This window comes from Hoplias malabaricus, chromosome 3 (genome assembly GCF_029633855.1).
Source record: "Hoplias malabaricus isolate fHopMal1 chromosome 3, fHopMal1.hap1, whole genome shotgun sequence".
NCBI lineage: Eukaryota > Metazoa > Chordata > Actinopteri > Characiformes > Erythrinidae > Hoplias > Hoplias malabaricus.
In genome coordinates this window covers 3835646-3862273 of record NC_089802.1, presented here as the reverse complement: position 1 = coordinate 3862273, position 26628 = coordinate 3835646, and the positions used below count along the sequence as shown (strand labels likewise).

Genomic DNA, 26628 nt, shown 5'->3' with positions numbered 1-26628 from the left:
GCTAGTTGGTTGCTATGGTGTTCTATGTAGTTGCTAGGTTGTTGCTAGATGGTTCCTCTGGTATCCCATTTGATGTGTATATGCTGCTATTTGCTTTACAATGGTATTGGAAAAGGGGTTGCTGTAATATTCCGAGTGGTTGCCAGGGTGTTGCTAGGTGGTTGCTAGGATGTCTCAAGCCGTTGCTATGGGTTAGTATCAAGGTTAATATCCTTGATTAATATCTGTGATTTCAGAAGCAATGGGAGGGCATGATCTAAAATCCATTGTCCTCTGGACAGGCGGAGAGAGATTCAGCTGCATGCAGTTGCTCTAAACACCGTCACACACCAAACCCAGGGGTTAGTTTTCTGAGAGGAGGAACACACCTGCCTCTCTCTGGGGTGCGCCTGCTGAATATCAATACACCAGCACACCTTCCCCATTTTAATGAATGTAGTTTACTGTCCTCTATCTGCTGTGCACAGATGGCGCCTGTTTATGAGCAGAGGTGAAGCACAATGCACATTAAATACCCAGTGTTTCAACACCTTATGCTCTGGAGCTGCTGCACATGAGCCTACAGTCACCATGACAGGTATGCAGAGTGGAATAGAAGGTTATAAAGCCCCCAGCTTTGGTCTGTGGAACTGTGTTCTCTGGAGTGATGGGGTTCCTCTGGTGTGTGGAACAGAGGAACTGTGTTCTCTGGAGTGATGGGGTTCCTCTGGTGTGTGGAACAGTGGAACTGTGTTCTCTGGAGTGATGGAGTTCCTCTGGTGTGTGGAACAGTGGAACTGTGTTCTCTGGAGTGATGGGGTTCCTCTGGTGTGTGGAACAGTGGAACTGTGTTCTCTGGAGTGATGGAGTTCCTCTGGTGTGGAACAGTGGAACTGTGTTCTCTGGAGTGATGGGGTTCCTCTGGTGTGTGGAAGAGTGGAACTGTGTTCTCTGGAGTGATGGGGTTCCTCTGGTGTGTGGAAGAGTGGAACTGTGTTCTCTGGAGTGATGGAGTTCCTCTGGTGTGTGGAACAGTGGAACTGTGTTCTCTGGAGTGATGGAGTTCCTCTGGTGTGTGGAACAGTGGAACTGTGTTCTCTGGAGTGATGGAGTTCCTCTGGTGTGTGGAACAGTGGAACTGTGTTCTCTGGAGTGATGGGGTTCCTCTGGTGTGTGGAACATGGAACTGTGTTCTCTGGAGTGATGGAGTTCCTCTGGTGTGTGGAACAGTGGAACTGTGTTCTCTGGAGTGATGGGGTTCCTCTGGTGTGTGGAACAGTGGAACTGTGTTCTCTGGAGTGATGGGGTTCCTCTGGTGTGTGGAACAGTGGAACTGTGTTCTCTGGAGTGATGGGGTTCCTCTGGTGTGTGGAACAGTGGAACTGTGTTCTCTGGAGTGATGGGGTTCCTCTGGTGTGTGGAACAGTGGAACTGTGTTCTCTGGAGCGATGGGGTTCCTCTGGTGTGTGGAACAGTGGAACTGTGTTCTCTGGAGCGATGGGGTTCCTCTGGTGTGTGGAACAGTGGAACTGTGTTCTCTGGAGCGATGGGGTTCCTCTGGTGTGTGGAACAGTGGAACTGTGTTCTCTGGAGCGATGGAGTTCCTCTGGTGTGTGGAACATGGAACTGTGTTCTCTGGAGCGATGGAGTTCCTCTGGTGTGTGGAACAGTGGAACTGTGTTCTCTGGAGTGATGGAGTTCCTCTGGTGTGTGGAAGAGTGGAACTGTGTTCTCTGGAGTGATGGGGTTCCTCTGGTGTGTGGAACAGTGGAACTGTGTTCTCTGGAGTGATGGAGTTCCTCTGGTGTGTGGAACAGTGGAACTGTGTTCTCTGGAGTGATGGAGTTCCTCTGGTGTGTGGAACAGTGGAACTGTGTTCTCTGGAGTGATGGAGTTCCTCTGGTGTGTGGAACAGTGGAACTGTGTTCTCTGGAGTGATGGGGTTCCTCTGGTGTGTGGAACATGGAACTGTGTTCTCTGGAGTGATGGGGTTCCTCTGGTGTGTGGAACAGTGGAACTGTGTTCTCTGGAGTGATGGGGTTCCTCTGGTGTGTGGAACAGTGGAACTGTGTTCTCTGGAGTGATGGGGTTCCTCTGGTGTGTGGAACAGTGGAACTGTGTTCTCTGGAGTGATGGGGTTCCTCTGGTGTGTGGAACAGTGGAACTGTGTTCTCTGGAGTGATGGGGTTCCTCTGGTGTGTGGAACAGTGGAACTGTGTTCTCTGGAGTGATGGAGTTCCTCTGGTGTGTGGAACTGTGTTCTCTGGAGTGATGGGGTTCCTCTGGTGTGTGGAACAGTGGAACTGTGTTCTCTGGAGCGATGGAGTTCCTCTGGTGTGTGGAACAGTGGAACTGTGTTCTCTGGAGCGATGGAGTTCCTCTGGTGTGTGGAACAGTGGAACTGTGTTCTCTGGAGCGATGGGGTTCCTCTGGTGTGTGGAACAGTGGAACTGTGCTCTCTGGAGTGATGGAGTTCCTCTGGTGTGTGGAACAGTGGAACTGTGTTCTCTGGAGCGATGGAGTTCCTCTGGTGTGTGGAACAGTGGAACTGTGTTCTCTGGAGCGATGGAGTTCCTCTGGTGTGTGGAAGAGTGGAACTGTGTTCTCTGGAGCGATGGGGTTCCTCTGGTGTGTGGAACAGTGGAACTGTGTTCTCTGGAGCGATGGGGTTCCTCTGGTGTGTGGAACAGTGGAACTGTGTTCTCTGGAGCGATGGGGTTCCTCTGGTGTGTGGAACAGTGGAACTGTGTTCTCTGGAGCGATGGGGTTCCTCTGGTGTGTGGAACAGTGGAACTGTGTTCTCTGGAGCGATGGAGTTCCTCTGGTGTGTGGAACAGTGGAACTGTGTTCTCTGGAGCGATGGGGTTCCTCTGGTGTGTGGAAGAGTGGAACTGTGTTCTCTGGAGTGATGGGGTTCCTCTGGTGTGTGGAACAGTGGAACTGTGTTCTCTGGAGTGATGGAGTTCCTCTGGTGTGTGGAACAGTGGAACTGTGTTCTCTGGAGTGATGGAGTTCCTCTGGTGTGTGGAACAGTGGAACTGTGTTCTCTGGAGTGATGGAGTTCATCTGGTGTGTGGAACAGTGGAACTGTGTTCTCTGGAGTGATGGAGTTCCTCTGGTGTGTGGAAGAGTGGAACTGTGTTCTCTGGAGTGATGGGGTTCCTCTGGTGTGTGGAACAGTGGAACTGTGTTCTCTGGAGTGATGGAGTTCCTCTGGTGTGTGGAACAGTGGAACTGTGTTCTCTGGAGTGATGGAGTTCCTCTGGTGTGTGGAAGAGTGGAACTGTGTTCTCTGGAGTGATGGGGTTCCTCTGGTGTGTGGAACAGTGGAACTGTGTTCTCTGGAGTGATGGAGTTCCTCTGGTGTGTGGAACAGTGGAACTGTGTTCTCTGGAGCGATGGAGTTCCTCTGGTGTGTGGAACAGTGGAACTGTGTTCTCTGGAGCGATGGGGTTCCTCTGGTGTTTGGAACAGTGGAACTGTGTTCTCTGGAGTGATGGAGTTCATCTGGTGTGTGGAACAGTGGAACTGTGTTCTCTGGAGTGATGGAGTTCCTCTGGTGTGTGGAAGAGTGGAACTGTGTTCTCTGGAGTGATGGGGTTCCTCTGGTGTGTGGAACAGTGGAACTGTGTTCTCTGGAGTGATGGAGTTCCTCTGGTGTGTGGAACAGTGGAACTGTGTTCTCTGGAGTGATGGAGTTCCTCTGGTGTGTGGAAGAGTGGAACTGTGTTCTCTGGAGTGATGGGGTTCCTCTGGTGTGTGGAACAGTGGAACTGTGTTCTCTGGAGTGATGGAGTTCCTCTGGTGTGTGGAACAGTGGAACTGTGTTCTCTGGAGCGATGGAGTTCCTCTGGTGTGTGGAACAGTGGAACTGTGTTCTCTGGAGTGATGGGGTTCCTCTGGTGTGAGAGCGTCCGCTGTTGGAAGCCAGTGGAAGCTCCACCGTCTCGGCGGCAGGACCGAGAAGAGTCTTGACGCTGGTCCTCCGTGTGTGTTGGCGGATGGCGAGTTGAGTCGAGCTGTATGTGAAGCTGGAAGGGCTCGAGGTGCGGCCCGACTCTTGACCGGTGCCATAAGGCAGGGAGGGGCCGGTCTGTTCCTGGGTTTGTAGGAAGCATGAGAGTTTTAAACCTGATGTGGACAGCTAATGGAAGCCAGTCAAGACTGGTGTGATGTGGGTGGTCAATCACCTGGTAACTTGATGCTTAACTGGTACCTAGAAATAAAGGTCTTCATCTCTTTAGAGGAACTTTTGGGAGCTTGGCTCTGTGCTGGTCCCAGAGAGGGAACACTGCTGCCCTGGAGGCCGTGGTGTCTCAGGGACGAAGCTGTAATAAGAGGAACAGAAAGGAGACAGAGCCAATAAAGAGATGAGGGAAAGAGTGATGGAAAGATCAGCAGTGTGTGTCTGAGGACAAATACAGAGCATAAGTCTTCCTGAGAGGGAAGGGTTGAGAGTCATTGGAGTGGGTCAGGACGCTAAGATTAAAGCTCGGCCAGGATCGTAAATCACAACGCTGCAACATCGAGCAGAAGGAAAGGTCAACTCCCATCTGCTCCGTCATCAGTTCAGACAGATCAGTAGAGTTTGTTTCTTCCTTGATGCAGCGTCCAGCTTTCGCTGGATTCTTTCGTCGGCCACCGATCCAAGGAGCGTTTGAACCTCTTCAAAAGACCACGGCGTAATTTTACGAGCTGAAGATGTGGGTGAATGGGTGAGGAGGTGAGTGACTGGGTGAATATGTGAGTGACTGGGTGAATATGTGAGTGACTGGGTGAGGATGTGAGTGACTGGGTGAGGATGTGAGTGACTGAGTGAGAAGGTGAGTGACTGGTTGAGGATGTGAGTGACTGAGTGAGAAGGTGAGTGACTGGGTGAAGATGTGAATGACTGAGTGAGGATGTGAGTGACTGGGTGAGGATGTGAGTGACTGGGTGAGGATGTGAGTGACTGGGTGAGGATGTGAGTGACTGGGTGAAGATGTGAGTGACTGGGTGAGGATGTGAGTGACTGGGTGAGGATGTGAGTGACTGGTTGAGGATGTGAGTGACTGGGTGAGGATGTGAGTGACTGAGTGAGAAGGTGAGTGACTGGGTGAATATGTGAGTGACTGGGTGAATATGTGAGTGACTGGGTGAGGATGTGAGTGACTGGGTGAGGATGTGAGTGACTGGGTGAGGATGTGAGTGACTGAGTGAGAAGGTGAGTGACTGGTTGAGGATGTGAGTGACTGAGTGAGAAGGTGAGTGACTGGGTGAAGATGTGAATGACTGAGTGAGAAGGTGAGTGACTGGGTGAGGATGTGAGTGACTGGGTGAGGATGTGAGTGACTGGGTGAGGATGTGAGTGACTGAGTGAGAAGGTGAGTGACTGGTTGAGGATGTGAGTGACTGGTTGAGGATGTGAGTGACTGGGTGAGGATGTGAGTGACTGAGTGAGAAGGTGAGTGACTGGGTGAGGATGTGAGTGACTGGATGAATATGTGAGTGACTGGGTGAGGATGTGAGTGACTGGGTGAGGATGTGAGTGACTGAGTGAGAAGGTGAGTGACTGGTTGAGGATGTGAGTGACTGAGTGAGAAGGTGAGTGACTGGGTGAAGATGTGAATGACTGAGTGAGGATGTGAGTGACTGGGTGAGGATGTGAGTGACTGGGTGAGGATGTGAGTGACTGGGTGAAGATGTGAGTGACTGGGTGAGGATGTGAGTGACTGGGTGAGGATGTGAGTGACTGGTTGAGGATGTGAGTGACTGGGTGAGGATGTGAGTGACTGAGTGAGAAGGTGAGTGACTGGGTGAATATGTGAGTGACTGGGTGAATATGTGAGTGACTGGGTGAATATGTGAGTGACTGGGTGAGGATGTGAGTGACTGGGTGAGGATGTGAGTGACTGGGTGAGGATGTGAGTGACTGAGTGAGAAGGTGAGTGACTGGTTGAGGATGTGAGTGACTGAGTGAGAAGGTGAGTGACTGGGTGAAGATGTGAATGACTGAGTGAGAAGGTGAGTGACTGGGTGAGGATGTGAGTGACTGGGTGAGGATGTGAGTGACTGGGTGAGGATGTGAGTGACTGAGTGAGAAGGTGAGTGACTGGTTGAGGATGTGAGTGACTGGTTGAGGATGTGAGTGACTGGTTGAGGATGTGAGTGACTGAGTGAGAAGGTGAGTGACTGGGTGAGGATGTGAGTGACTGGGTGAATATGTGAGTGACTGGGTGAGGATGTGAGTGACTGGGTGAGGATGTGAGTGACTGAGTGAGAAGGTGAGTGACTGGTTGATGATGTGAGTGACTGAGTGAGAAGGTGAGTGACTGGGTGAAGATGTGAATGACTGAGTGAGAAGGTGAGTGACTGGGTGAGGATGTGAGTGACTGGGTGAGGATGTGAGTGACTGGGTGAGGATGTGAGTGACTGAGTGAGAAGGTGAGTGACTGGGTGAAGATGTGAATGACTGAGTGAGAAGGTGAGTGACTGGGTGAGGATGTGAATGACTAAGTGAGAAGGTGAGTGACTGGGTGAGGATGTGAGTGACTGGGTGAGGATGTGAGTGACTGAGTGAGAAGGTGAGTGACTGGGTGAGAAGGTGAGTGACTGAGTGAGAAGGTGAGTGACTGGGTGAAGATGTGAATGACTGAGTGAGAAGGTGAGTGACTGGGTGAGGATGTGAATGACTAAGTGAGAAGGTGAGTGACTGGGTGAGGATGTGAGTGACTGGGTGAGGATGTGAGTGACTGAGTGAGAAGGTGAGTGACTGGGTGAGAAGGTGAGTGACTGGGTGAGGATGTGAGTGACTGGGTGAGAAGGTGAGTGACTGGGTGAAGATGTAAAACCATGTCCTTAGCATCACTGGATTTATCTCCCCTTTAATAATAATAACACAGTAATAATCCAGCAGTGTGTGTGTGTGTGTGTGTGTGTGTGTGTGTGTGTGTGTGTGTTTATAGTAGACCTTTCTGGAGACAAGGCCTTTCAGTGTATTGACACTGTTGCCATAGATGACCGTGTGCGTCATTGCTGACCCTGCTGTGTGTGTGTGTGTGTGTGTGTGTGTGTGCGTGTGTTTAAAAGACAGATAGAATAGCATTCTATGACAGTGTGCACTCTCCATGTCTGAAAGAAAGAGAGAAATAGAAAGAAAGAGAAATAGAGGGAAAGGAAAACACTGCACGGAAATAAAGACGTAAACCCTTCCCAGACGTCACAGATGAGCAGGACACAGCTGAAATGTAGCATGGATTCTGCACTCTCTGTAGGGCTTTTCTCACTGATGCTTCCCTGCTGCTCGTGTGAGTGAGAAATTAAACGTGAGAAGTGTTTTGAGGCGGGAGCTTTGAGGGACACCTGAGTCCTCTCACAGAGATCTTGTTAATTAGCTGAAGATCAGCTTGGACATGTTGGAGCAAGGGAAGCTGTGATGTCCTCCATGAGCAGATGTGAGATCTCAGGGGCTGGGGGGAGGAGGAGTGTGTAAAAGCAGCCAGTTTAAAGCAGGGGAGAAGCTCCATTACCAGAAGGATCTACAGGAGAGAGGGTTCCTTTCTTAAAAAATGCATTAAAGCAACATTAGGTGATATTTATACATTTAAAATTTCAGCTTCAAAATCATTGTGATGCACCACTGAGATATAAAAGGGAGAACAGAGCCTGTGGGCTCAGCACTGCAGAAACAGCACTATGTAACTTTGGATTGAGGGTAGGAGACCACCTCTAATGATGCCCTGTAGCTCAGTCTCCAGCGTCGGTGTGTCCCTGTCTGTCCCTAAACAGCCCACGCGAGAATCACAAGTGTCTAATCACAGAGGGACGGGAAATCCGCTTACTCCAAGAAGCTCAAGAGTGTTGGGTCCTCCGAGCCAATCAAACCCTGCCGTGTGGCGAGACGACAGCCAATCGGAAGCTCACACCTGCAGCTTTAGGGTGACCAGGGCTCTCCAAATGTCTTATGAAATTAAACCGGGGAACCTTCAGTCGGGGAGTAGCTCCTGCTCAGGGCTTTATTCTGAGGAACAGCAGTGACACACACACACACACACACACACTGGGAATATATGGATAAGAAGGAGAAAGACACTGAGCTCAGTTAAGGACATGTGTGTCCTGACCGTCGTAACTAGCATTAGCCTCAGGGTCCACGGACCTCTGGCTGGAGAGAGAGACAGAGAGAGACACACACACAGAGAGAAAGAAGAGTATGAGAGAGAGAAAGAGACGAGAAACAGCTGGATGGAGAGAAGTTGAAATGAGCTGCATCACAGGTGGGTCAAGTGTGTAGATGTCCAGATGTGTGTGTGTGTCTTTGTTGTCTGAGTCCGGGAGCCCAGGAGTTCAGGGTGGTCTTTCTCTCTCTCTATCTCTCTGTCTGTCTCTCTCACTCTCTCTATCTCTCTATCTCTCTGTCTGTCTCTCTCACTCTCTCTCTCTCTATCTCTCTGTCTGTCTCTCTCACTCTCTCTCTCTCTGTCTCTCTCTCTATCTCTCTCTGTCTCTCTCACTCTCTCTCTCTCTATCTCTCTCTGTCTCCTCTCTCTCTATCTCTGTCTCTCTCATTCTCTCTCTCTCTCTCTTTCTCTCTCTCTATCTCTATGTCTGTCTCTCTCACTCTCTGTCTCTCTTTCTCTCTCTCTCTCTCTCTCTCTCTCTCTGGATGGCGAGGATGTGTGTGTGCACTTTAAGGTAAAATGCTCCCAGTTATGGAGGGGTTAAAGGTGTAGTCCTGATCTCGTCGTGTGGTGATTAAAGCTTGTCTCATGTCGCTTTGGAGAAAATTCCCCACACTTTCACCACAAACCCCTTCACAACAGCTGCACCTGCACTCGTTTACACATCCCTCCATTCCCCCAGAGCTCGCCCCCGCCGCTCGCTTCAACACCTCCGGCTCTTTCTCCGTGAGCACAATGTCCTGTGATGAGTGAGATGTGTGAGTCCTGCCAGGCACCGCCATGTAATTACAGAGAGAACTCATCCCCATCACACAGCAGCTCCGCCTAATTACACAGGGCCTAATTATCCTCATTCTTAATGACACCAGGCAGTACAACACTCACCGCTCTTCTCTTCTCTTCTCTTCTCCTCTCCTATTCCCTCCTCCTTTCTCTTCTTTTCTCTTCTCTTCTCCCCCTCCTCTTCTCCTATCTCCTCCTCCGTTCTCCTCTCTTCTCTTCTCCTATCCCCTCCTCCTTTCTCCTCTCCTCTCTTCTCCTATCCCCTCCTCCTTTCTCCTCTCTTCTCTTCTCCTATCCCCTCCTCCTTTCTCCTCTCCTCTCTTCTCCTATCCCCTCCTCCTTTCTCCTCTCCTCTCTTCTCCTATCCCCTCCTCCTTTCTCCTCTCCTCTCTTCTCCTATCTCCTCCTCCTTTCTCCTCTCTTCTCTTCTCCTATCCCCTCCTCCTTTCTCCTCTCTTCTCTTCTCCTATCTCCTCCTCCTTTCTCCTCTCTTCTCTTCTCCTATCTCCTCCTCCTTTCTCCTCTCTTCTCTTCTCCTATCCCCTCCTCCTTTCTCCTCTCCTCTCTTCTCCTATCCCCTCCTCCTTTCTCCTCTCCTCTCTTCTCCTATCTCCTCCTCCTTTCTCCTCTCTTCTCTTCTCCTATCCCCTCCTCCTTTCTCCTCTCCTCTCTTCTCCTATCTCCTCCTCCTTTCTCCTCTCTTCTCTTCTCCTATCCCCTCCTCCTTTCTCCTCTCTTCTCTTCTCCTATCTCCTCCTCCTTTCTCCTCTCTTCTCTTCTCCTATCCCCTCCTCCTTTCTCCTCTCCTCTCTTCTCCTATCCCCTCCTCCTTTCTCCTCTCTTCTCTTCTCCTATCTCCTCCTCCTTTCTCCTCTCTTCTCTTCTCCTATCTCCTCCTCCTTTCTCCTCTCTTCTCTTCTCCTATCCCCTCCTCCTTTCTCCTCTCCTCTCTTCTCCTATCCCCTCCTCCTTTCTCCTCTCCTCTCTTCTCCTATCTCCTCCTCCTTTCTCCTCTCCTCTCTTCTCCTATCTCCTCCTCCTTTCTCCTCTCCTCTCTTCTCCTATCCCCTCCTCCTTTCTCCTCTCTTCTCTTCTCCTATCTCCTCCTCCTTTCTCCTCTCTTCTCTTCTCCTATCTCCTCCTCCTTTCTCCTCTCTTCTCTTCTCCTATCTCCTCCTCCTTTCTCCTCTCTTCTCTTCTCCTATCCCCTCCTCCTTTCTCCTCTCCTCTCTTCTCCTATCCCCTCCTCCTTTCTCCTCTCTTCTCTTCTCCTATCCCCTCCTCCTTTCTCCTCTCCTCTCTTCTCCTATCCCCTCCTCCTTTCTCTTCTCTTTTCTTTGCTACTCCTCTCTTCTCTTCTCCCCCTCCTCTTCTTATCCTTTCTTCTCTTCTCTTTTTCTATCCCCTCTTTCATTTTCTGTTCTCTTCTCTTCTCCACTTCTCCTATTCCATCCTCTCTTCTCTCCTCTCTTCTCTTCTCCTCCTCCTCTTCTCCTATCCCCTCCTTCTTTCTCTTCTTTTCTTCTCTTTCCTTTTCTCTTCTCTTCTCTTTTTCTATCCCCTCCTTCCTTTCCTCTTCTCTTCTCCACTTCTCCTACTCCACCCTCTCTTCTCTTCTCTCTTCCTCTCCCCACTTCTCCTATTCCATCTTCTCTTCTCTTCTCTTTCTTAGCATTTCTTTTTCTCATCTCTTCTGTTTCTTCTCCTTTCTCTTCTCTTCCCTTTTTTATATTTCACTTTCCTTCAAGTGACACCTGCTGCTTTTTAATAATATGTTGTCCTTCATAAACCTCCTGGTTATATTAATGGATAAAAAAACTCTTATCTTCTTCTCTCTTTCCTTTTCTCTTCCTTTCTCTCCTGCAGATGGAGGATGTTATCGCTCGGATGCAGGATGAGAAGAATGGAATCCCTATCCGCACAGTCAAGAGTTTCTTATCTAAGATTCCCAGTGTATTTTCAGGTGAGTTACAGGTGACAGAGCTGTCCTGCTCAGTGTGTCTCAGTCTCTCTGTCTCTCCACCTGCCCCGTCTTACTCTGTCTTTCCTGTCCCCATGTCTCTTACTCTGTCCTCTGTATGTCTCCCTCTTTCTCTCTGTTTTTCTCTTATTTTCTTATTTTTCTCTTTTTTACTTTCTTTCTTTCCTTCTTTCTTTCTTATTCTTTTGCTGCTTCTCTCTCTCTCTCTCTCTCTCTCTCTCTCATTATATAATGAAGTGCCTTACATAAGTGTATTTAATAAATGTCATTGGAAGGTACAGCAGTACACTTTGATACTACTTCAGACACTTCTAAGTTCTCTCTCTCTCTCTCTCTCTCTCTCTCTCTCTGTGTGTGTGTGTGTGGTAGAGAGTAACTAGGACGACTTTGAAGAATTCCTCATGGTTTGGTATTTTCTGCCTCTCTGGATCTGAGCCAGTCACAAAGCCACTCTGTGACGCTGAGGTCTGGGCTCTGGGGCAAACAGTCCACTGATCTGTTCTTCCTTTGTGTCTGTTTCCTTTTGACAGTGCTTGGGTTTCTAAGATGTGTTTAGATCTGGAGTGAGAGTGAAGCTGGGGTCTGTTGACCAGACTGGGGCGGTTTTGGTGTATCTGGTGTGTTTTTCTGAATTTTCTGAGTCGTGTGTGGAGTACAGAAAGGTCTCTTGTCCAGCAGTGGCTGCTTGTCAATAGAGGGCGCTAGAGCACCGTCCTCTCTAGTGAAAACATTTCTCTTATCATTAACTACTTATTTGAAAAGCGTGTCTGTTACAGATGTAAAATATTAAATTGGGAAAAGGGAGCTCACGGTTCATTTCTGTTGCTCGTGGGTGATGGCTGCTGAACCGGGCCACATTTCTGCACCTGATGATGGCAGGAACACAGCCGATAAACTGTCCTCATGAAAATGACGCTGTAGGTCACTGACTGAACACAGAGGTTTTCTAAACGCTAAACGGAGAGGGAGGAAAATCTCGGGTCTCTCTCTGTGGTTTATTTAAACAATGAATCAGAGCTGTATTTGATAATGGGCACCTGTTCACAGGTGAGTAAATAAAAACACTGTAAACACTGACTGCTGTAATGTGAATGAATGTGAAACGAGCCGTAGCTAATCCCCAAACTGATCACTCGCAATACGTTTACTCCACAATAGCACCTTCAGAGCAGTGCCAGTGTGAGTGTGTGAAACTGTCCACAGGTGTGTGTGACTGTGTGTGAGTCACTGGGTGAGTGTGTGATGCCCTCTGACGGATGGCGCTCAGGTCGTGTTTACACCTGCACTGTTTAGTCCGAGTTAAATCAGAGTCTGGTTTTTTTTTACCTTTTATCTAGTTCGTTTGAACAGGTGTGAATGCAGAAATGTGGATAAAAAAAAACGTACAGAGACCCTCGAGAGGAAGTGGTCTCGGTCCGGTCCCAAAATGTGATCCAACCTGGATCCACCCCGACCCTCAGGTGAACGCAGCAGGTCTGAGATGTTCCTGTAGCCAGGGGGCGCTGTGTGTCGGACTCAGCAGAGCAGGGAAACAGAAAACAGCATTTGTTCAGAACATAGAACCTTCCTCCTGTGTTTACTCTTTCACTCCTGCCCCAGTCAGCTCTGACCAATCAGAGGAGAGAACATTCGTGCCCCAGTCAGCTCTGACCAATCAGAGGAGAGGGGTTTTTTTTTTTTTTTATTCAGACCAGAGCAATTGATATACAGCAGTCAAAACACCTGCTTCAACTTCAACCCTACACTCACAGCCTGATATAACCCCCACCACTCGACAGGGGGCGCTGTAACAGATCATCAGTGTAACTCACTTCACCTGGTTTTAATCTTGTAGCTGATTATTGTCTGCATGATAAAGTTGTTGCTCTTCAGTGGTCAGGTGTGCTGTGGGTGGTGTGCTGTGAGCGGTGTCCTGTGGGGGGTGTGGTGTGGACGGTGTCCTGTTGGGGGTGTGCTTTGGGCGGTGTCCTGTTGGGGGTGTGATGTGGGCGGTGTCCTGTTGGGGGTGTGATGTGGGCGGTGTCCTGTGGGGGGAGTGGTGCTGCAAGCAGTGTCCTGTGGGGGGGTGCTGTGGGGGGGTGGGGGGTGCTGCAGGCGGTGTGTTGTGGGCGGTGTCCTGTGGGCAGTGTCTTGTGTGGTGTGGGTGGTGTCCTGTTTAGGGGTGTGCTTTGGGCGGTGTCAGTGTTAGAACATGGAGAGTGGGGGGGTTGGGGGGTTCTAGGGCGTGTGTGAAGTCTGAGCTGGGTCTGGTTCCTCACTCTGATGTTTCTGTCGGTTTCAGGGTCCGACATCGTGCAGTGGATGATGAAGAACTTGAACATCGACGATCAAGGTAAAGTATGTGTGTGGGTGTGTTTGTGTGTGTGTGTGATTGTTGAGTCTAGCTGTGTCGCTGCCTCTCTCCCGACTCTGACCTTCAGCGTCCTCAGGTTAATGAGACACTTCTCTATCCACCCCCCCCCTTCTCTCACTCTCTCTCTCTCACTCTCTTTTCTGTCTTTCCAATCATTCAAAGTGGCCAGTGAGTGTCAGTGGGGGGGGGGGGGGGGGTGAGGTTCTGATAAAGTGGCCAGTGAGTGTCAGTAGAGGGAGGGGCGGGGGGGGTGTTTCTGATAAAGTGGCCAGTGAGTGTCAGTAGAGGGGGGTGTTTCTGATAAAGTGGCCAGTGAGTGTCAGTAGAGGGGGGTGTTTCTGATAAAGTGGCCAGTGAGTGTCAGTAGAAGGGGGGTGTTTCTGATAAAGTGGCCAGTGAGTGTCAGTAGAGGGGGGTGTTTCTGATAAAGTGGCCAGTGAGTGTCAGTAGAGGGGGGTGTTTCTGATAAAGTGGCCAGTGAGTGTCAGTAGAAGGGGGGTGTTTCTGATAAAGTGGCCAGTGAGTGTCAGTAGAGGGGGGGTGTTTCTGATAAAGTGGCCAGTGAGTGTCAGTAGAGGGGGGGTGTTTCTGATAAAGTGGCCAGTGAGTGTCAGTAGAGGGGGGGTGTTTCTGAGAAAATGGCCAGTGTGTGTCAGTAGAGGGGGGGTGTTTCTGAGAAAATGGCCAGTGTGTGTCAGTAGAGGGGGGGGGGGTGTTTCTGATTAATTCTCTGTGTTTTCCCAAAGAAAATAGACCATGACTCCACTAAGTGAATCCTGTCCTCTCTTAAATCCAATGATAGAATTAATTTCCCTGTCGCTGACCTGTGTCTACACTCATTACCATTACGTCCAAATGGAGGGAACACAAAAGGCCTTTATTAGTGAGGTTAACTCAGTGAACAGAAATTTGTTAATGTGTATTATATTAATTTTCCAGAGAACACTTAATCATTCAGTAATATTTCCCCCTGCAGCCGAGCTGCACTCAACACTGCAGTGTTTTACTGGAGTCTCCAGCAGAAATGTGTTGAAAGTTGTTGAGATAATTGCATAAGAGAGACATTGGCACTGACTGAATGACTGACCTGGCTCTTTAAGGCACCACCTTAAAAACCCTGGCTTTATTGCACAGCTCGGACTAACTTTAATAAAGCGCGTGTTTTACATGTGTCCTAACGGTGTTTAAATACAATTCATGACTGTATTCAATCTCAAAATTTTAAAGTGTATGTCTACAGAAAGAAACACAATTCTTTCTGGGCTGTTCACGTTCAGGATGTCAGCGTTTTTTGAAATAGAGCAGTGTGTGTGAGTAAGAAGCGACTGTATCTTTTAAGGTGGAGCGATGTGTGTGAGTAAGAAGCGACTGTATCTTTTAAGGTGGAGCGGTGTGTGTGAGTAAGAAGAGACTGTATCTTTTAATGTGGAGCGGTGTGTGTGAGTAAGAAGAGACTGTATCTTTTAAGGTGGAGCGGTGTGTGTGAGTAAGAAGAGACTGTATCTTTTAATGTGGAGCGGTGCGTGTGAGTAAGAAGCGACTATCTTTTAAGGTGGAGCGGTGCGTGTGAGTAAGAAGCGACTGTATCTTTTAATGTGGAGCGGTGTGTGTGAGTAAGAAGCGACTGTATCTTTTAATGTGGAGCGGCGTGCATGAGCAAGAAGCCACGGTATCTTTTAAGGTGGAGCGGCGTGTGTGAGCAAGAAGCGACTGTATCTTTTAAGGTGGAGCGGTGTGCGTGAGCAAGAAGCGATGGTATGTTTTAAGGTGGAGCGGCGTGCCTGAGTAAGAAGAGACTGTATCTTTTAAGGTGGTGCGGCGTGCGTGAGCAAGAAGCGACGGTATGTTTTAAGGTGGAGCGGCGTGCGTGAGTAAGAAGCGACTGTATCTTTTAAGGTGGAGCTGCGTGCGTGAGCAAGAAGCGACGTTATGTTTTAAGGTGGAGCGGCGTGTGTGAGCAAGAAGCGACTATCTTTTAAGGTGGAGCGGTGTGTGTGAGTAAGAAGAGACTGTATCTTTTAAGGTGGAGCGGCGTGTGTGAGCAAGAAGCGACTATCTTTTAAGGTGGAGCGTTGTGTGTGAGTAAGAAGCGACTGTACCTTTTAATGTGGAGCGGCGTGCGTGAGTAAGAAGAGACTGTATCTTTTAAGGTGGAGCGGTGTGTGTGTGAGTAAGAAGCGACTATCTTTTAATGTGGAGCGGTGTGTGTGAGTAAGAAGAGACTGTATCTTTTAAGGTGGAGCGGTGTGTGTGAGTAAGAAGAGACTGTATCTTTTAAGGTGGAGCGGTGTGTGTGAGTAAGAAGAGACTGTATCTTTTAAGGTGGAGCGGTGTGTGTGAGTAAGAAGAGACTGTATCTTTTAAGGTGGAGCGGTGTGTGTGAGTAAGAAGCGACTGTATCTTTTAAGGTGGAGCGGTGCGTGTGAGTAAGAAGCGACTATCTTTTAAGGCGGAGCGGTGCGTGTGAGTAAGAAGCGACTGTATCTTTTAAGGTGGAGCGGTGCGTGTGAGTAAGAAGCGACTGTATCTTTTAATGTGGAGCGGCGTGCATGAGCAAGAAGCCACGGTATCTTTTAAGGTGGAGCGGCGTGCGTGAGCAAGAAGCGACTGTATCTTTTAAGGTGGAGCGGTGTGCGTGAGCAAGAAGCGACGGTATGTTTTAATGTGGAGCGGCGTGCCTGAGTAAGAAGAGACTGTATCTTTTAAGGTGGTGCGGCGTGCGTGAGCAAGAAGCGACGGTATGTTTTAAGGTGGAGCGGCGTGCGTGAGTAAGAAGCGACTGTATCTTTTAAGGTGGAGCTGCGTGCGTGAGCAAGAAGCGACGTTATGTTTTAAGGTGGAGCGGCGTGTGTGAGCAAGAAGCCACTATCTTTTAAGGTGGAGCGGTGTGTGTGAGTAAGAAGAGACTGTATCTTTTAAGGTGGAGCGGCGTGTGTGAGCAAGAAGCGACTATCTTTTAAGGTGGAGCGTTGTGTGTGAGTAAGAAGCGACTGTACCTTTTAATGTGGAGCAGCATGCGTGAGTAAGAAGAGACTGTATCTTTTAAGGTGGAGCGGTGTGTGTGTGAGTAAGAAGCGACTGTATCTTTTAATGTGGAGCGGTGTGTGTGAGTAAGAAGAGACTGTATCTTTTAAGGTGGAGCGGTGTGTGTGAGTAAGAAGAGACTGTATCTTTTAAGGTGGAGCGGTGTGTGTGAGTAAGAAGAGACTGTATCTTTTAAGGTGGAGCGGTGTGTGTGAGTAAGACGAGACTGTATCTTTTAAGGTGGAGCGGTGTGTGTGAGTAAGACGAGACTGTATCTTTTAAGGTGGAGCGGTGTGTGTGAGTAAGAAGAGACTGTATCTTTTAAGGTGGAGCGGTGTGTGTGAGTAAGAAGCGACTGTATCTTTTAATGTGGAGCGGTGTGTGTGAGTAAGAAGCGACTGTATCTTTTAAGGTGGAGCGGTGTGTGTGAGTAAGAAGAGACTGTATCTTTTAAGGTGGAGCGGTGTGTGTGAGTAAGAAGAGACTGTATCTTTTAAGGTGGAGCGGTGTGTGTGAGTAAGAAGCGACTGTATCTTTTAAGGTGGAGCGGTGTGTGTGAGTAAGCACTTTCATCTCAGGATAAAAGAGGCTGTTAAATTATTTGTCTGTCTGTGTGTGTGTGTGTGTGTGTGGGCATTCATAGTCTTTTAAAACGTGAGGGGACTATATTCCCTGTATGTCCAGAAGATTTCAGCTAGTTTATAAGTCTGGTGTGTGGTACAGTGGAACTGTGTTCTCTGGAGTGATGGAGTTCCTCTGGTAAGTGGAACAGAGGAACTGTGTTCTCTGGAGTGATGGGGTTTCTCTGGTGTGTGGAAGAGAGGAACTGTGTTCTCTGGAGTGATTGAGTTCCTCTGGTGTGTGGAACAGTGGAACTGTGTTCTCTGGAGTGATGGGGTTCCTCTCGTGTGTGGAACAGAGGAACTGTGTTCTCTGGAGCGATGAAGTTCCTCTGGTGTGTGGAACAGTGGAACTGTGTTCTCTGGAGTGATGGGGTTCCTCTGGTGTGTGGAACAGAGGAACTGTGTTCTCTGGAGTGATGGGGTTTCTCTGGTGTGTGGAACAGAGGAACTGTGTTCTCTGGAGTGATTGAGTTCCTCTGGTGTGTGGAACAGTGGAACTGTGTTCTCTGGAGTGATGGGGTTCCTCTCGTGTGTGGAACAGAGGAACTGTGTTCTCTGGAGCGATGAAGTTCCTCTGGTGTGTGGAACAGTGGAACTGTGTTCTCTGGAGTGATGGGGTTCCTCTGGTGTGTGGAACAGTGCAACTGTGTTCTCTGGACTGATGGAGTTCCTCTGGTGTGTGGAACAGTGCAACTGTGTTCTCTGAAGCGATGGGGTTCCTCTGGTGTGTGGAACAGTGGAACTGTGTTCTCTGGAGTGATGGGGTTCCTCTGGTGTGTGGAACAGTGGAACTGTGTTCTCTGGAGTGATGGGGTTCCTCTGGTGTGTGGACCAGTGGAACTGTGTTCTCTGGAGTGATGGGGTTCCTCTGGTGTGTGGAACAGTGGAACTGTGTTCTCTGGAGTGATGAAGTTCCTCTGGTGTGTGGAACTGTGTTCTCTGGAGTGATGAAGTTCCTCTGGTGTGTGGAACAGTGGAACTGTGTTCTCTGGAGTGATGAAGTTCCTCTGGTGTGTGGAACAGTGGAACTGTGTTCTCTGGAGTGATGGGGTTCCTCTGATGAGGTGAGTTGGAGTGGTGAGTTTGATCCAGAACTAATCCCCAACACCAGCCCCTGCCCCTCACTGATGATGATGAGGCTGCACTCCACTAGATCCTCACAGCTATGTTCTAACAGTGTAAACCCTTCTCAGATGTGTTTGTATGTTGTGTTCTTCACAGTGGAGGCTCTGCACTTGGGAACACTGATGGCGGCTCATGGATATTTCTTCCCCATCTCTGACCACGTTCTCGTGCTGAAGGATGACGGAACCTTTTACAGGTTCCAGGTAAAAGAGCCATCTTTGAGTTTATTACATTGAGACCTTGAGTCATTGGGTGATTTTTCTCAAAGCTTGTTTTTGTCGTTTGGACTTTTTTATCTCTCTGCATTGGTTTTTTGGTTTTGGAAATTTCTTCTGGTTGTGACCTCACTTTACGTGTTGTGTTTAATAAATCTCCAACTGACTCTCCATTTCTCACCCATCTCTCCACTTCAGATCAGTTCCTACATTTCTCACCAGTCTCTCCGCTTCAGACCAGTCTCTCCACTTCTCATTCATCTCTCAGTCTCTCCACTTCTCGCCAGTCTCTCCACTTCTTAGCTGGTTCTTCACTTCTCAACCATCTCTCATATTCAGACCAGTCTCTCCACTTCTCACCAAGCTCTCCACTTCTCACTTATCTCTCCACTTCTCACCCATCTCTCCACTTCAGACCAGTCTCTCCACTTCTCACCAAGCTCTCCACTTCTCACTCATTTCTCAGTCTCTCCACTTCTCAGCAGGTTCTCCACTTCTCACCCATCTCTCATATTCAGACCAGTCTATCCACTTCTCACCCATCTCTCATATTCAGACCAGTCTATCCACTTCTCACCCATCTCTCAGATTCAGATCAGTCTCTCCACTTCTCACCCACTGCTCAGATATAGACCAGTCTCTCCATTTCTCACCAGTCTCTCCACTTCTCACCAGTCTCTCAACTTTTCACCAGTCTCTCCACTTCTCACCCATCTTTCCACTTCAGACCAGTCTCTCCACTTCTCACCCACTGCTCAAATATAGACGAGTCTCTCCAATTCTCACCCATCTCTCCCCTTCTCACCAGTCTATCCACTTCTCACCCATCTCTCAGATTCAGACCAGTCTCTCCACTTCTCACCCACTGCTCAAATATAGACGAGTCTCTCCAATTCTCACCCATCTCTCCCCTTCTCACCAGTCTATCCACCTCTCACCCATCTCTCAGATTCAGACCAGTCTCTCCATTTCTCACCATCTCTATACTTTTCACTCATCTCTCCACTTCTCACCAGTCTCTTCACGTCTTACCAGTTTTTCCACTTCTCACCATTCTCTCGTGCTGTTTTTCCTGCAGACTCCATACTTCTGGCCGTCAAACTGCTGGGAACCGGAGAACACAGACTATGGTGAGTGCAGACACGGGGGGAGGGGGTTATGTTTAAATGTGTTAGGTACAGCTTTATGAAGAAGGAAACTAAGGAGTGTTTGTGTATGATTGTATATGTGCACTGTTTATCTAGAACCCACCAACACACACACTTCGCGTTTTTCAGAATGGTTCCTGTTCATTCCATTTTCACTAACATTCATTGGTCCCCAAACCAGAAAAGTCGGTTCCCACCTGGAACCAAAGAACAGTGGGTTCTTTATCAGGAACCATGACGGCATGACTATGACCCTCTCTCTCTCTCTCTCTGTCGCTCTCTCTCTCTCTCTCTCTCTCTCTTCTTCTCTCTCCTTTTTTTCTCTCCCTTCCTCTCTCTCCCTCACTCTCCCTTCCTCTCTCTCTCTCTCTCTCTCTCTCTCTCTCTCTCCTTCTCTCTCTCCCTCTCTCACTCCTTTTCTCTCTCTCTCTCTCTCTCTCTCCTTCTCTCTCTCTCTCACTCTCTTTAACCACTTCTCAACTTCAAAGCTTTTTAACTGAACCTAATCTCTTTAAGTTGCAGAATTTCTTTCTGATGTGAATTTAATCCTGTTTTTAAAGGGAACTGAGACACTAATCTTCATTGAAATGTATAAAAAATAAATATATTTATATATATCTAGGTCACCCAAAGTCGTCATGGTGAATGCCCAGTACATACCAGAGGAGTATAAACCTCCTGTGCTCTGGTGTGTGGAACAGTGGAACCGTGTTCTCTAACACCTACTGTAACATCTGTCTCTGTTTGTCTCTGTCTCTGTGTCCTGCTCAGATCTTGTCCTCTGTAACAGACTCTGTGTGTCCTCCGTCTCAGAGACAGGGAGTAAATCGATGAACACTGTGTAGATGGTGTAAGAGCAGCTCAGAGCAAACTGACGGGTCTGGGGTCATAAGTGTGTGGACGCTCAGAACAGAGGCCATGGTGATTTTATGCTCATGTGCAGCTGCTGAAAAGCATCCCATCAATAGAAAGATGACCTCTCTCTCTCTCTCTCTCTCCAGCTGTGTACCTCTGCAAACGAACAATGCAAAACAAAGCCAGGCTGGAACTCGCTGACTATGAAGCCGTAAGCATTGTTTCTTTTATGTTACAGTACAACAGTGTGGGTAACTATAGCAACAAGATTAAGACACTATAGCAACCACTTAGCAACACCCTAGCAACAACTTGGAATAGTGCAATCCTCACTTACCAAAGCCCAATAAAGCACATGGGAAAGCAAACACCAAGCAACACCCTAGAAACCACATGGAATACCATAGCAACCACTCACCAACCACCTAGCAACAACCTAGAAACCACACGGAATACCACAGCAACAATCTATAATCAACCTAGCAACACCCTAGCACACATCTGGAACACCATAGCAACCAGTAATTAACCACCAAGCAACAGCCTAGAAACATAATACAATACTGTGTGTGTGTGTGTGTGTGTGTGTATTTCTCAGGAAAGTTTAGCACGGCTACAGAGAGCTTTTGCACGGAAATGGGAGTTTATATTTATGCAGGCTGAAGCACAAGCTAAGTGAGTATTGCAGTATTACACCCATCAGCCCAAACATTAAATCTACTGACTTTTTCTTCTACCCTAACTGCCCCTCTCTCAGCTCCACTGTCCCCTCACTGTCCCCTCTCTCAGCTCCACTGTCCCCTCACTGTCCCCTCTCTCAGCTCCACTGTCCCCTCACTGTCCCCTCTCTCAGCTCCACTGTCTCCTCACTGTCCCCTCTCTCAGCTCCACTGTCCCCTCACTGTCCCCTCACTGTCCCCTCTCTCGGCTCCACTGTCCCCTCACTGTCCCCTCTCTCAGCTCCACTGTCCCCTCACTGTCCCCTCTCTCGGCTCCACTGTCCCCTCACTGTCCCCTCTCTCGGCTCCACTGTCCCCTCACTGTCCCCTCTCTCGGCTCCACTGTCCCCTCACTGTCCCCTCTCTCGGCTCCACTGTCCCCTCACTGTCCCCTCTCTCGGCTCCACTGTCCCCTCACTGTCCCCTCTCTCGGCTCAACTGTCCCCTCACTGTCCCCTCTCTCGGCTCCACTGTCCCCTCTCTCAGCTCCACTATCACCTCACTGTCCCCTCTCTCGGCTCCACTGTCCCCTCACTGTCCCCTCTCTCGGCTCAACTGTCCCCTCACTGTCCCCTCTCTCGGCTCCACTGTCCCCTCTCTCAGCTCCACTATCACCTCACTGTCCCCTCTCTCAGCTCCACTGTCCCCTCACTGTCCCCTCTCTCAGCTCCACTGTCCCCTCACTGTCCCCTCTCTCAGCTCCACTGTCACTCTGTAGTTCTAAACTTACCCACTGTAGTCCATTTGTTGCTCTGCATACTTTATTACCCCTCTTTCCCCTTGTTCTTCAGCGCTCAGGACCCCCACAGAGCAGGTGTGATATGGTGGTGGATCATTCTCAGCGCTGCAGTGACACTGACGTGGTGGTGGTGTGTTAGTGTGTGTTGTGCTGGTGTAGAGTGGATCAGACACAGCAGTGTTGCTGGAGTTTTTAAACCCCTCAGTGTCTGGACTGAGAACAGTCCACCGACCAAAATCATCCAGCCGACAGCGTCCTGTGTCACTGATGAAGGACTAGAGGACGAGCGACACACACTGTGCAGCGACAGATGACTGGCAGTGGCAGTGGATGTGCTCAGATCTGAAGTGAGAGGAGCTGGTGTTTTTTTTTTCTGTCTCAGTAACAGACGTCTCCACTGTTCTCTTGTGCTCAGGGTGGACAAGAAGAGAGACAAAATCGAGCGTAAGATCCTGGACAGTCAGGAGCGGGCGTTTTGGGACGTCCACAGACCTGTGGTGAGCTGCTGCTTCATTTTATCCCTGCTGTTCATTTCCCAAAACTCACCACACACACAGACACAGACACACACACAGACACACACTCACACACACAGACACACACTCACAGACACAGACACACATACACAGACACACACACACACACAGACATACACACTCACACCCACACTCACATACACAGACACACACACTCACACACACACAGACACACACACAGACACAGAGACACACTCACACACACACTCAGACACACATACACAGACACACACACACAGAGACATACACACACACAGACATACACACTCACACACACACACACACACACACAAATACACACGTTAAAGTTGAAACAGCAGGTTCGTATAAAGCTGTCACTTATTTTAAGGTAAAATACATTTAAAAGAAAGATAAACCCAGTGTTTTCTTCCAAGAACAATTTAATTTAAGATTACTGAAGAGTCCTTGCTTGAAAGGGTTAAAGCCGCACCATTTAAGGTGGAATGGAAAGTTGAAATCAGAAGCCTGCTCCAGTTGTTATTAGTCCAGTTCTGGTCCGTGATGGGGCCGGGTCTTCAGCCCGTGGTCTACTGTCACCTCCTGAGTCAGTTCAGTGGCGTTCTTAATGTTTTGGTTGATTGTCAGCTGGAGGAGTGGGAGGAGTCTGGAGCTCAGAAACAAGTGTGTGTTAAAGTCTTTTTAATGAACGAAGGAGCCTATGGAAATTAATCTAATTAAAGCAGAAGTTTTTAATGCATGGAGAAGACTTTATGCAAATAAGATCCAATTAGACCAGGACCTTTCAGCCAGAGAATATAATGAATATAAATTAATCTCATTAAACAGGATCTGGAGGAGTCTTTTTCATCATGTTTCACACGTGTGTGTGTGTGTGTGTTAGTTTGTGTGTGAGGGGTGTGTGTGTGTGGGTCTGTGTGTGTATGTGATACTGTATGTATGTGTGTGTTAGTTTGTGTGTGTGTGTGTCTGTGTATGTGTGTGTGTCTGTGTGTGTCTTTGTGGTTATGTGCTACTGTGTGTGTCTGTCTGTGTGTGTGTTAGTTTGTGTGTGTCTGTGTGTGTGTCTTTGTGTGTGTGTGTTAGTTTGTGTGTGTGTTAGTTCGTGTGTGTGTCTGTGTGTCTTTGTGTGTATGTGCTACTGTGTGTGTCTGTCTGTGTGTGTGTTACTCTGTGTGTATGTGTATTACTGTGTGTTAGTTTGTGTGTGAGGGGTGTGTGTGTGTGGGTCTGTGTGTGTGTATGTGATACTGTATGTATGTGTGTGTTAGTTTGTGTGTGTGTGTGTCTTTGTGTGTATGTGCTACTGTGTGTGTCTGTCTGTGTGTGTGTTAGTTTGTGTGTGTCTGTGTGTGTGTCTTTGTGTGTGTGTGTGTGTGTGTGTGTGTGTGTGTGTGTGTTGTGCTGGTACGAGTGCATCAGACACAGCAGTGCTGTGATCAGTGTATGAAAATCCCTGCATATCTGTTGGTTGTTGGTCATGTGACACATCCTCAGCTGCACGGTGTCCCTCGTCCAAGCACAGAGACAGGTAACGAAGCTCAGACACTGATTCAGTGTGAGACAGTGGTCCTCTGAGAGTCTGCGTCTGAGTCAGCTGTCGTCTCTGCTTTATTTACCCACAATGCTGTGTGTGAATCAGGTCAGGGCTTCTCTGAGTTCTGAGACTGGATCTGCATCTCAAAGGGAACCAAGTGTCTCCGGTTTGTCTTTGTTTTGTCACGTGAGACGCTGAACGTGAGCGGGACTAACTCCTGTGGTTGTCTCTGATGTTGTCTGTTTGTCTGCAGCCCGGCTGCGTGAACACCACTGAAGCCGACATCAAGAAATCCTCCCGAATGAAACAGCCGCACAAAACGAGGAAGGTAAATCCCGCTCTGAACTCGTCGCTCCACTGTCACAGCTGCAGTAACATCTTCACCATCAACATTCCACAACGTTAGGAGTGTTGGATACAGTTTCTATAAATCTCGTATTCATAATCAATGCCATGCCATTGCTTTTATTTCTGAGATATGAAAAACAAACTAAAACATTAGCAGTCACCTGGAACACTTTCACAAACACTGAGCAAAGCCCTAACAATATGTATTTCACTAACCACCTTCAATACATTAGTAATCACCTCCATAGTAACACTAAAACAACCACCTAAAATACTACAGCAACAACCACTTAGCACTTTACCACTATACTGACCACCTTGCCAAACAAACATGGTCATGTCCCTCAAATTCTGAGACCTAACCAGTACCCTAGCAACCACCTGGGGTACTTTAGCAACCACCTGAGATACTTTAGCAACCACGTGGCATGCTCTGCAATGTGTACCATGAATACTGTAGTAACACCATAGACACTACCTACCAAAATATAGCAACAACCACTTAACAACACCATAGCAATTGATTAAGAAATACCATAGCAACACCCACTTAGCAACATCAATGCAATCGATTACAAAATACCATAGCAACAACCACTTGGCAACAGCATTGCAATCAATAAAAAAATACCATAACAACAACCACTTAGCAACACCAATGCAATCGATTAAAATACCATAGCAACACCACAGCAATTGATTAAAAACACCATAGCACCAACTACTTAGCAACACCAATGTGATCAATTAAAATACCATAGCAACAACCACTTAGCAACGACATAGCACACTCCTAAAATAACAAAGCAATGACTACTTAGCAACACCATAGACATTATTTAAAAAAAATTCTATAGCAAAATCCACTTAGCAACAGCATAGCAACCACATAACATAACAAAGCAAGAACCACTTAGCAATCCATTAAGAAATCCCATAGCAACATCAATGCAATCGATTAAAAAATACCATAGCAACAACCACTTAGCAACACCAATGCGATCAATTAAAAAATACCATAGCAACACCATAGCAACCACATAACCTAACAAAGCAACAACCACTTAGCAACACCATAGCAACCACCTACAATGTCATAGCAACGCAATAGCAACCACCTAAATTACAATAGAGACCCCCATAAAACCATAATAAGACCTAGCAATATCATTGAAACCAGATATCAGCCGCATAACAACAACCACAGGAAACAGCACCTTAACAACGCCACAGAACGGCCTCAATCTATACACGAGCGATATATTGATTAAATGTTTAAAATAAAAGCTAGAAATGTTCCAGTGATCTCCAAACATTTATATCTGACACCTTTTTAGCTGATGATTTATTGAGGATCACATAAACACAGGAGAAATAAATGGTCTTGTGTGTGTGTGTGTGTGTGTGTGTGTTACTTGCAGTCAGTATATGGTCTACAGAACGATGTCCGAAGCCAAAGCCCTACACACACCACCACACCTGAGGTTAAAGAGCCCACAGAGGATGAGCTACACCAACAGGTAAACACACACACACACACACACACACACACAAACCTATTATGAACCTACTTTAAATTTAATTTAAAATTGAGTAAAAAGTTCTGATAGCGTATTTACCCACCGCCGAAAAACTGTCCTGCTTCGGAAGGAAACTTGTTACGACTTGTTCCAGTTTCACCGTGTTCCTCGTCTCTGACAGAAACCCAATCAAGCCGTGTTACTTTTGAATGCCCCCAGACTGTTTTAATTCGGGTTAAAATTAGCCTGCGTTTCATTAAATCTTAATCTCTGTGTATTAAAGTGGAACGAGAGGAGAGGAATGATTAAACGAAGCACTTACACAAGTTTTCCACGTGGTTTAATGCATGGTGTTAATAATCGTGAGTCTGTCCTGGGTGCGAGCATGGCCCCGTCCATATACACACCTCATATACAGAGTTATATCTGGTTCTAATGCCCTGTTATGGTTGTTATGACCTGGTGTGACATGTCGTATGGCTTGTTTTTTATTGCTCTACAATGCTGAGATGATAAACACTGAAGTGAGACAAGAACACAACAATGGACCATGACACAGTGAAACAAACACAGACCTTAAACATAATTGAGATCACCCCTGAGCTTGGTCACATGACCAACACTAGCTCACAGGTGTGGAGCGTGACACGGAAAATAAACACCAAACCAAAACACAGAACAGGGGAAATCTAACATCTGTTATGACTTTAACCTTTATTATGGACTGTGACTGTGTTTCCTCCGGGTGACTCTCTGTGAGGAGTGTGGTGTGTTCTCTCTGTGTCTGCGTGGGTTTCCTCCGGGTGACTGTCTGTGAGGAGTGTGATGTGTTCTCTCTGTGTCTGCGTGGGTTTCCTCCGGGTGACTGTCTGTGAGGAGTGTGGTGTGTTCTCTCTGTGTCCGCGTGGGTTTCCTCCGGGTGACTCTCTGTAAGGAGTGTGGTGTGTTCTCTCTGTGTCTGCGTGGGTTTCCTCCAGGTGACTGTCTGTGAGGAGTGTGGTGTGT

General features: G+C 48.1%; 1 protein-coding gene across 5 annotated transcripts in view; it reads left to right on the top strand.

Annotated features, from left to right (window-relative positions):
• Positions 1-26628, top strand: part of rgs7b (regulator of G protein signaling 7b) — a 70526-nt gene that overhangs the window by 31955 nt on the left and 11943 nt on the right. For 3 of the 5 annotated variants that reach the window (XR_010801886.1, XR_010801887.1, XM_066664287.1), the window contains 9 exons: positions 10788-10884; positions 13184-13234; positions 18124-18230; positions 19321-19372; positions 20392-20456; positions 20844-20920; positions 22119-22200; positions 24009-24083; positions 25525-25623. Coding sequence is in view for 1 of the 5 variants with exons in the window: in XM_066664287.1 (XP_066520384.1) it covers positions 10788-10884; positions 13184-13234; positions 18124-18230; positions 19321-19372; positions 20392-20456; positions 20844-20920; positions 22119-22200; positions 24009-24083; positions 25525-25623 (705 nt within the window). In the remaining 4 variants the exon portion in view is untranslated. Of the gene's footprint in view, positions 1-10787; positions 10885-11281; positions 11368-13183; positions 13235-18123; positions 18231-19320; positions 19373-20391; positions 20457-20843; positions 20921-22118; positions 22201-24008; positions 24084-25524; positions 25624-26628 lie in introns of those variants that run through there. The other 2 variants (XR_010801889.1, XR_010801888.1) reach the window with 2 other exon arrangements.